Source organism: Ursus americanus, chromosome 29 (assembly GCF_024610735.1).
Source record: "Ursus americanus isolate L20-20 chromosome 29, mUrsAme1.1.p, whole genome shotgun sequence".
Classification (NCBI taxonomy): Eukaryota; Metazoa; Chordata; class Mammalia; order Carnivora; family Ursidae; genus Ursus; species Ursus americanus.
In genome coordinates, this window is record NC_142155.1 from 32,618,357 (window position 1) to 32,628,068 (window position 9,712).

Below are 9,712 nucleotides of genomic sequence, written 5' to 3' on the forward strand. Positions count from 1 at the left end.
TTAAATATCGCGAGACTTTATCCAGCCTGCGTCCACGTCCCCAGCTTCCGGAAGTCAGTTTTAGCCAAACATCCGGGTTTCTCCTTTTTGCGTTCCGGCTGAACCCACCTCTCTTTCTCGCCCCTAGACTTCACCCTCCCTCAGGCCCACGTCTCTCCCACTCCTCCTCCGCGCGCGGGACTAGCGCGGGCTTCAGCGACGGGAGCCCTCGAGGGACATGGCAACTCCGGCGGCGCCAGCCGGCGGCGCCCGAAGCGGGGCTGGCCCGGAATGGGGAGGGTTCGAAGAAAACATCCAGGTAATCGCCCCCAAGGCTCTGGCTGCTAGCAGCCCCAGGGCTGGCCGCCGTCCCGCAGTGTCGTGGGGACTCTCCCTGGGAGCTTGGAAGTCTGCTCCGTTTGCAACACTTGTTCTCTCCTTTGGGTCTTGGTGTACACGAAAGGCAGTGGGACTAGTGCTGACCTGAAAGGTCCAGACTGGTACTCCAGCCACAGGGCCTCTTGTCTCTGGGCCCGCCTGCTCTTGCTTTCGAGACAAGTTTGTTGGTTGATCCGGGTCAGGCGTGGCGGGGGAGTGGGCGGTATTCACTGGCACTGGCTAAAACCATGCTGTGTGCCCAGCCTTGTTTTGGGGATGGAAAAAACAAAGGAAATGGGCACTTCTGCAGCCCTCTGAGGATCTGATAGGAAAGATAGAAGAAAGACATATATGCAAGACAGGGAGTAGGTCTCCCGGGCTTGAAAAGAGAGCCAGACAACCAAGGGTTCTGAGAGCAAATGGGAAGAGAGCGGCATGAGCTACGGCGATCCCAAGCCGTATCCCCGACAGTGGAAGAACTAAGCCCCAAGCTTTGGGAGGAACAGAGGAGGACGTGTGGATGGAGCAGAAAAGTCCTGCACTCTAGAAACGATTGTCTTCACAGGGTGGGGGCTCGGCTGTGATTGACATGGAGAACATGGATGATACGTCAGGCTCCAGCTTCGAGGATATGGGCGAGCTGCACCAGCGGCTGCGGGAGGAGGAAGTAGACGCCGACGCAGCCGCTGCTGAAGAAGAGGATGGGGAGTTCCTGGGCATGAAGGGCTTTAAGGGACAGCTGAGCCGGCAGGTGGCGGACCAGGTAAGCAAGACTGGATCCCCAGCAGGTGGGAAAGTATATACCTAGGCGGGCCCCAAGTGCTGGGGTTGGTGTCGAAATTCACCCCATGTCGTCTAACCCGCTAGAACTGTGTAGAAGGCCAATAGAAAATGAGCAACAGGGACTACGGCCAGGAATCTCTGTCACAATACCTAGCCACCCCACGTCCACCTTTCTTCCTTCAGATGTGGCAGGCAGGGAAGAGACAGGCCTCCAGGGCCTTCAGCTTGTACGCCAACATTGACATCCTGAGACCCTACTTTGACGTGGAGCCGGCCCAGGTGCGAAGCAGGTGAGAATCCTCCTCCTGATAGAAGCTGCCCTCCTCATACCTGCTCCTTCAGCCAAACTACAACCAGCTACCAAGCCCCGCGGCGCCCCTCGTCATGGCACCTGTACCCCAGTTTCACCATCCCCCTTACCAGTCACAGAACAGGACATGGTTAGAACGCATTGCCTTCCTCCTCCCCTTCATCAGGCAGGCTACGCTTCTTCCTGCAACACCAGCTCAGACATCACCGCCTCTGTTCCCCGTTCTTCAACCGCACCCCCAGTTTGTCCCCTCCTGGTGATCCTAGAGAACTCTGTGCTTTTCTCTAACACATGACGCCTCAGCAGCGTAGTCTCGTTCCTGGGGCTGGCTCTGTTTTATTTTTATATTCCCAGCACCGGAACAGCCTCTGAACCAGTATATCAGTGCTTAGTTGTTGACTGACTTTTCGGGAAGTGGATCTACTTTTGGCTGGGTTCCTTGTTCGTCCTTAAGCAGTGCTCCTCAGACACCCCGTACCACTTAGCAGCCACATATTGAGCGTTCGCTCTGCACCAGACGCTGTAATGGCTCCGTCTCAAGACAGAGGGTGAAGATAGAGGGGAGCCCTGCCCTCGAGTGCCGTTACGATTCAGCACTCGTTTGCTCTGATGGGCCCCACAGGAAGGACACCTGACCCAGAGTAGGCTGGAGGGTGGGACAGGGCAGGTTTCCTAGAGGAGGGAGGATCTAGCCCAAATCCAAGGTATTATTAGGAGCTGGCCACTTATAAAGAGAGTGGGAGAAAAGTAACTTGTACTTTTATTCTTTCTGTGTGGAATTTTCTTACCGCTTCAAGGCTATTTTTCAAGAAAATGCTCAGCAGTGTTCTGAGGAATGGTAAGCAGGAAGAGACAGGAGACACACTGGTTCCCTCAAGTAAAACCTTTTCTTCTAAACCTTTTCCAGGGCTTCGCCATCACAGCCCTGAATTCTGGGCCTTCTCTGCTGAGGTTGACCTGTCTTTTAAAGGGGAGCAGGTCAAATAGGTCAATCGTCAAACCCTCTCCCAAGGCCCAGGCAGGCTTTCCGAGTTCTCCATATGTGTCGGCACAGTGTCAGAAGGTTGTCCTTCCTGGAAGCACTTTTAGGGACAGGGAGGTGATTTCCTCATGTTTTGTCTATCTTTACCCCCCTCTTCTCCCTTTACCATCCAGCATATTCTCTGGAATTAGAGATGAATAAGATTCAGGCCCTCCAGAACCTCATAGCCTAGTGCGGCCTTGGCTCTCATCTCTCCTCTCCTCTCCCAGGCTCCTGGAGTCCATGATCCCGATCAAGATGGTCAACTTCCCCCAGGTGAATACCCAAGGTAGCATGTCTGGAAGAGCCGGGGGAGGCATGAGGGCAGAGGGTGGGGCCGCCAGGCAAAGCCTAGGAAGACATAAACAGAAGAGCCATTGTACCCTCCCGCTGAATGAGTTGGTATATTGACAGAAAATCGCAGGTGAACTCTACGGACCTCTCATGCTGGTCTTCACGCTGGTTGCCATCCTCCTGCATGGGATGAAGACATCTGACACCATTATCGTAAGCAGGACAAAGGACTTTGGGGGGGGGGTGGCTGAACCAAGTCGAAAGCTGCCCGAGGAGACAATGGCGGGGTGAAGTAGAGGCAGCCCCTGAGGAAAGCCCCGGGTGAGGCTGAGACTAGAGCCCTCCCAGGACTAAGCAGGGCCCTCACCCCACAGCGGGAGGGCACCCTGATGGGCACAGCCATCGGCACCTGCTTCGGCTACTGGCTGGGCGTCTCGTCCTTCCTTTACTTCCTCGCCTACCTGTGCAACGCGCAGATCACCATGCCCCAGATGCTGGCCCTGCTGGTAAGGAGTCCGCCCGGGGGCGGGCAAGGGCCATCTCCGAAAGAGCAGCTAGGCCTCGGCGTGCAGCTCGCCTGGGGCCCCGGGGGCCGGGCTGGGCTGGGCTGAGCTGGCCAGTGGATCCTGTCTTCGTCACGGTCCTCAGGAGAGCTCAGCCCAGCCTGAGTGGTTTTTCCTCTCGGCCGTTCTGTGTCGCAGGGCTATGGCCTCTTTGGGCACTGCATTGTCCTGTTCGTCACCTATAACATCCACCTCCATGCCCTCTTCTACCTCTTCTGGTTGCTGGTGGGTGGGCTGTCCACCCTCCGCATGGTAAGCTGGGAAAGAGGTTGCCAGGGGTGGGCTGATCTTCCGGGGAGTTCGGGAAAACAGCCCAGAGCTTGGGCCAAACCCAACAAAGGGCTCTGAATGGGTGGGACAAGCCCAAAGGTGGTTCTGCTCTGGGCGGGAGTGTCCTCTCCACGCTGCTCACTTTGGAGCCAGGCCCCCTGAGCTGTATTCCTGTGGCCCTAGGTGGCAGTGCTGGTGTCACGGACCGTGGGCCCCACCCAGCGGCTGCTCCTCTGTGGCACCCTGGCTGCCCTGCACATGGTCTTCCTGCTCTATCTGCATTTTGCCTACCACAAGGTGGTAGAGGGTGAGTGAGGAGGGCCTGGGTGTGGGGGAAGGGAACAGCCTCTGAGGGCAGGGCCCAGCCCGCTCTCGCTCACCTGTCCTCCTCCTTTCAGGGATCCTGGACACGCTGGAGGGCCCCAACATCCCACCCATGCAGAGGGTCCCCAGAGACATCCCTGCCGCGCTCCCTGCTGCTAGGCTTTCTGCCACCGTGCTCAACGCCACAGCCAAGGCTGTCGCGGTGACCCTGCAGTCACACTGACCCCACCTGAGACCCTTGGCCGGCCCCCATTCCCCCACGTGCGGAACAGGAAGATTAAAGAACAGTACTGATGACATGTGTCTCTTTGATGGGGTCTGCAGCTGCCTCAGAGCTGTAGCCACTTAAGCCAACTCCTTGACGCCTGTGGGCCTTCTGAAGGGCGCAAGGCCACGAACCACTGGCCAGGACTGCAGGGCTCTGCAGCCAGTGCGGAAAGCGGCTCAGCTCCTCTGAGGCCCTCTCTCCACCTACTTCTTCCTCCCTCTTTATCTCCCCCTCCTTGTCTTGCTAAATATAGACTTGGTAATTAAAATACTGATGGAAGTTTGGAAGTGCAGCTGCCATTCCAGTGGTCCTCCCTGCCACCTTACTTCCTGTACACTTTCCTGTTCTCCTGGCACGGGCGGTAATGTCACATGTTCTCTTCTTGATACCCTCATCCAGGCAGCATGAAGGTGGGACAGCCCACACTACACTGAAAGCAGTGACTTAATATGGAACCTGTCCGCAGGGACAAGGGGACACCTGCCCCACGGAGCAGCAGGGAGGTCTCAAACACAGGCACCATAAGTCTGATGGAGGAGATCACCCAACTTGAGTGGGCTCAGCCTCACTCTGGGGACACCAATGGAACAATAACAACTGGTCAAAAAAGCCCAGATCCAGCCCCGTGTCCTTACAAGGCCCTTACGCACCCGGGCCTTCGCGTAGGGATAAATTTTCCTGTGGGAGCTCACATTTGAAGCCAAACTTGCCTGTGTCCTGGTTATACTGGGGCCAAAGGAACAAAGCTATCATCAGGAGTTTTCTGTGTCCTTCCATTCCAAGAATGCTGTTCACTCTTAAAAACTACCACCACCCCAAATATAGCACCATCCACCCCACCATCCATTTAATCTGCTCCACTTAAAAAGAGAAGCCAGGTGGTTAATGAAATAGAATGTTTGACCTCCCTTCACTACACTTATATATATATTTTATTTTATTCTATTTTATTTTTTTTTTTACTCTAGTAAATCCGGGTCAGCATCTTTTCCTCCTAGCAAAGGGCCTAAGAAAGACGTGCCCTTCATTTGCCCTGTGTGATCCGATGTTTTGTGAGGACCCCACACCACCACCGGTGGAAAAAGTGCGAACAGCACGACCGGCACCGTGCAGTGTACCCTTCCTGAAAGTTCCAGCCCCCCTAACACGGCCGCCACCCCTGCAGGTCGCTGATGCTAGCACCCCCTTTCATTGGGCTACCCCTGTGTCACACATCCTGCGAGCCCTCTGCCGCCGGCACCTGGGGAAGGGGTGCCACCAGGACCCTGCACCTACTCGCGGCTCACCTAACCCCAGGAACCCTTCGGGCTTGCCGTGTGCCTGGCACCCGCCCCCCCTCCGCCCGTGGCCTGTGGGACCTCCGCTGCCGGGCCGCCATCTTGGCGAGGGGTCGCGGGGCAGTCCTCCTGGGCGGGACCTCCCCCCACGCCCCGCGCGGCGCGGCCCGGATCCCGGGGCCTTGGGGACCTCCGAACAGGACGGGAGGGCGTGGCCGGGAAGCAGGCGAAGACACCGAGGGTTTGGCCCTTAGGAAGAGGGAACGACGGGAGAATGGGCAGAAGCAGCCGGTAACAGTCTCCAATGCCATCTCCACGTGACGTGCCTCCGTTTTCCCCGGCACGCCCCCTGCTCGTCCGCGGCCTCGACCCACTACCTACTTTCCGAGCGCCGTCTGAGCCCACGCCCATGGGAAGAGCGGCCCCACCGCTCGCGAGCGCCGGTTGTGCGCGGAACCCGGGCCGCGTGGCCTAGGCCGGGCAGGGGGCGGGGCGGGCGGCGGTGACGCGGCCGTTGCCATGGGAACCCCGCCGCCCGCTCAGGCGCAGGAGCCGAAGCCCAAGCCGGAGCTGCCGCCTGCCGCCGGCTGCCCACTGCTCGCCCGCCCGCTTCGGGCTCTCCCTGCGGGGCGGTAGGGGAGCCGGGCCGGAGGGAGGGAGCAGATGCGGCCTCCGAGCCGAGACCGGTCCCGCACGTCCTGAGCCGAGGCCCGCAGCCGCCGCCCCGACAGCGAAGAACGAGGACAAGCGCGAAGCAGCGCCCGGCTGGCCCCGGACCGCGCGCCCCGGCCCGTCGCCCAGACACGGACGGCACGGTCCGCCCCGGCCCCAGCGCCGCGCGATCTCAGCCCGGCCGGCGACCTCGGGGCCTCCGCAACCCGCGCCGGCTCCGGCCAGGGCCCCGACGCTCTTCGCCTTCGCCGCCGCCGCCGCCCCCGCCGCCGCCGCCGCCGCCGCCGCCGCCTGCGCCTCTGCCACCGCCTCTGCCCCCGCTCCGTCCGCGACCCCTGCCCAGGCCCCGACCCCAGCCCCGACCCCGCCCTCGGCCCCGCCAACCTCGGCCGCGGCCCGCGCCCCGGCCCCGGAGGCCTAGCCGTGGGTACGATGCTGCCCAGCTCCATCCAGATTTCGGGGGAGCCGCTGTCAGGCGCCGAGGTGCGGGACATCTGCCGCGGCCTGCGCGACAACGCCGTGCGCCTGCTGTCACTGCGCGGCTGCCGCCTCTGCGACCGCGACTTCGGCCGCATCTGCCGGGCCCTGGCCGGGGCCACGTCCCTGGCGCAGCTCAACCTTAATCTAGGCGTCGTGTCCAGTCCCAGCCGCATCAAGCAGCTGGCGGAGGCGCTGCGGACCAACCGCTCCATCCAGTCCCTCTTGTGAGTGCGCTCCCTCGCAAGGGGGTCCCGGGCACTGCACCCCTCCTCACACGCCCCCCTGCCACCGCCTATTCCTCCATACACCTTCCTGTAGCTGTCTCTGCGCCAGCGTGTCTTCTCACCCTGTACACCACCTCGTCCCTCCACGCATGCCTCCACGACACCCTCCGAGCACACCCCTTACCTCTGGACATTGCACGCGCGGCCCCACCCCGAAGGACATGGGATCCCCACCCCTTTCCGGCAGGGCACGTGTACCTCCCCACCCTCACCGGCTTTGACTTCTTGGGGGCAGCCCCTCCAGTCTCAAGAAGGAACTCCCCTGGGGACTAGACCCCTGCCCCTGCATTCTGCCCACTGAAGATTCCTAGTCACCACCCACACACCCCTTCTCTGTGCTCTGTCCCGGATCCCAATCCTTGCCCCAGAGAAGAAACCAAATTCCCCTTCTACCTGTAGTTTTAGAATCTAGAATTTTCTTTCTCCCTTCCTAAGGCTTCTCCCAAGTGCTGTGACAAGTGCCCTCCTTACCTCTAGGGCTCACATAAGGGAAGGGGCTCCATCCCCTACAGACAGGGCTGATGACTGCAGTAACCTCTGCTCTCTGGTCTCACCTGCCAGCCTGCATGGGAGCCCCCTGACAGATGCAGGGCTGGCCTTGCTGAACCCAGCCCTGGCCCTCCACCCTGCCCTTGTGGCTCTGGACCTAGGGGACTGCATGTTGGGTGACGAAGCCATCAACCTCATCTGTGGCCTCCTCCCCCCAGATGGAGCCAAGTCAGGTGAGCAAGAGGCCCTCCCGAGGGCACGGGCTGGTGTGGTCTTGATGGATAAGCCAGATGCAGAGGGCAGGGGGTGTGAGCCAGAGCTGAGGGCTCTGACCGGGGCGGGGGTGAGAATGTTTATCAGAAGGATTGGGGGTAGAGAAGAATGGAGACTCGGGTCTACAGTGGTCAGGGAAGGCAGGGTTCTCTAATGGCCTCAGAGCTCTGCGGCAGGGTGGGGTGGCTCTCAGCCACCAGGGACGCCCCAGAGATCCAGGGCAGGGGAGGGCCTTGAAGAGGGCCAGAGCTCCATCCTGGCTCCTCACTTTGATGCTGCCCAGGCTTGAAGGAGCTGACGCTGAGTGCCAACCCTGGCATCACCCCTAAGGGCTGGAGTCGCCTCGCGATCGCCGTGGCCCACAGCTCCCAGGTCCGCGTCCTCAATCTGGACTACAACCCCCTGGGTGAGGCTCAAGGAAGGCCCCTGCGAGTCTCACCATCCCACCCCCATCCAAGAACTTGGGACCATTGCTTGCCATGGTAACCCCACTCCCACTGGGGGATGGAGAGAGGAGGGGGGATGTGGGAGGTAGTAGAGAAGCCACTTGTGTGGAGGACCAAATGAGCACCAGGTACCTCAAAGTATCCATCACCACCCGTGGGCCTGGCTTGCTTCACCCGTTCACGCCCCAGTCACGGTGCCACCCTGCCCCCTCCCAAATGTCATTGTTTGCTAGCCTGGGGCGGGGGGTGGGGATCTAGGGTCGTTAGGGCATTGGGGAGGCCGCGGAGGGGAGGGGTTAGCAGGTGACCCTGTGCCTGTGGGCCGCCTCCCCAGGTGACCACGTGGCAGGGATGCTGGCTGTAGCTGTGGCCTCCAGCCGCACCTTAGAGGTCCTCGACTTGGAGGGCACAGGGCTTACCAACCAGTCAGCTCAGGTGAGAAGTCTGCATGCTTGGCGGGGGGCGGGGGGGCTAGAGGTGAGGGTGCAGGTGAGCGCACCTGTCTGTGGACACACAGAAGGGGTGGCAGGTGGCAGTCCGAGGAGCCGCCTCAGCTGTGTTCATCCTTTCCGCATTCTTCCCACCTCAGACCCTGCTGGACATGGTAGAAAATTACCCCACAGCTTTGCGGAGCCTGGTGTTGGCTGAGAACAGCATTAGCCCCGAGCTGCAGCAGCAGATCTGTGACCTCCTGTCGGAGGGAGAGGAGGAGGAAGAGGTGGCGGGAGGGGCTGGCGACACGCAGGACCGAGAGAGAGGGCGGGAACCCGCAGCCCCGCCGCGGAGCAGCGGCTCCTGGATGTGCCCCAGTGGTAAGAGCCTCTGGGGCGGAGCAGAGCCAGCTCTGGACGACGCTTGGGACCAGGGAGAGCGGGTGCGGGAGACCTGGGCCGCCTCCCACCTGCGGCCCTGGTGGAGGAACGCGTGGCGGTCTGAGCAGCCCTCTGCCCTTCCACAGATCCCAGCTCTCAGATGGTGCTCATGACTTCAGGACTAGGTGACAGTCTGTTGGCTGAGACCGAGATGTGACGCTCCACTTGGGCTTCTGCGCATCGTTACGTGTTGTCTGTGGCCCCAGCCCCTTGCCCCAGATATCGGGGTCAGGCCCTGGGGCCTGGGAGGGGGGCGGGGGGTGGGGGGCTCTGGCAGCCCCCGGCGGTGACGGGAAGCTCTGGAAGCTGACTAAGCCACAGCCTGGGGCGCACTCGAACCCAAGGCCACGTCTCTGGACTTGTCGGCAGCTCTGGCTGCAACCCGCTGGCTCGGAAGAGATTTTATGAACTCTGCAACCTGGCGTGCGGCTGTGGTCACTGGGGCGGGCAGTGGGGGAGGGGCCGGAACTATCAGACGCTAGGGGGCAGTGCCGCCCCGCAGCCCAAGCTCCAGGCCTCCGACAGGTCTGGCTCGGGTCTCAGACTCGCAGGACCTGGGATTCTGGGGTGACACCTTACACAGGCCCCCAGAAGGAGTACAACTAAGGGAAAGAGCTCACTTCCAGAGCTGGGCTGGACTAGACCCTGCCTCAAGGAGAGACTTGGGGCCCTGCCGAGGTTACTCGAGGTACACCTCCCACTGCCTGATGCTCTGTGGCCACAGACACC

The 9,712-nt window shown here is 60.9% G+C and overlaps 2 protein-coding genes across 2 annotated transcripts; both read left to right on the forward strand.

Annotated features, from left to right (window-relative positions):
- Positions 1 to 46: 46 nt before the first annotated feature.
- YIPF3 (Yip1 domain family member 3) lies at positions 47 to 4,219 on the forward strand. The gene is made up of 9 exons (XM_045801240.2): positions 47 to 298; positions 923 to 1,120; positions 1,324 to 1,430; positions 2,702 to 2,747; positions 2,886 to 2,978; positions 3,140 to 3,271; positions 3,467 to 3,580; positions 3,782 to 3,905; positions 3,997 to 4,219. Exons 1-9 carry the CDS (start codon positions 218 to 220, stop codon positions 4,143 to 4,145), a joined length of 1,044 nt encoding a protein of 347 aa, XP_045657196.2. The 5' UTR covers positions 47 to 217; the 3' UTR covers positions 4,146 to 4,219.
- A 1,496-nt stretch (positions 4,220 to 5,715) lies between these two features.
- Positions 5,716 to 9,400, forward strand: LRRC73 (leucine rich repeat containing 73). Its single transcript, XM_045805075.2, has 6 exons — positions 5,716 to 6,843; positions 7,465 to 7,625; positions 7,949 to 8,071; positions 8,446 to 8,546; positions 8,701 to 8,923; positions 9,070 to 9,400. Exons 1-6 carry the CDS (start codon positions 6,572 to 6,574, stop codon positions 9,138 to 9,140), a joined length of 951 nt encoding a protein of 316 aa, XP_045661031.1. The 5' UTR covers positions 5,716 to 6,571; the 3' UTR covers positions 9,141 to 9,400.
- The last annotated feature ends 312 nt before the right edge of the window (positions 9,401 to 9,712 follow it).

Coding starts and splice junctions, on each gene's coding strand:
- YIPF3 (XM_045801240.2), top strand. CDS start 218: ATGGCAACTCCGGCGGCGCCAGCCGGCGGCGCCCGAAGCGGGGCTGGC. Junction 1,121..1,323: donor GCCGGCAGGTGGCGGACCAG/GTAAGCAAGACT, acceptor TTCTTCCTTCAG/ATGTGGCAGGCAGGGAAGAG. Junction 1,431..2,701: donor CCGGCCCAGGTGCGAAGCAG/GTGAGAATCCTC, acceptor CTCCTCTCCCAG/GCTCCTGGAGTCCATGATCC.
- LRRC73 (XM_045805075.2), top strand. CDS start 6,572: ATGCTGCCCAGCTCCATCCAGATTTCGGGGGAGCCGCTGTCAGGCGCC. Junction 6,844..7,464: donor CGCTCCATCCAGTCCCTCTT/GTGAGTGCGCTC, acceptor CTCACCTGCCAG/CCTGCATGGGAGCCCCCTGA. Junction 7,626..7,948: donor CCCAGATGGAGCCAAGTCAG/GTGAGCAAGAGG, acceptor GATGCTGCCCAG/GCTTGAAGGAGCTGACGCTG.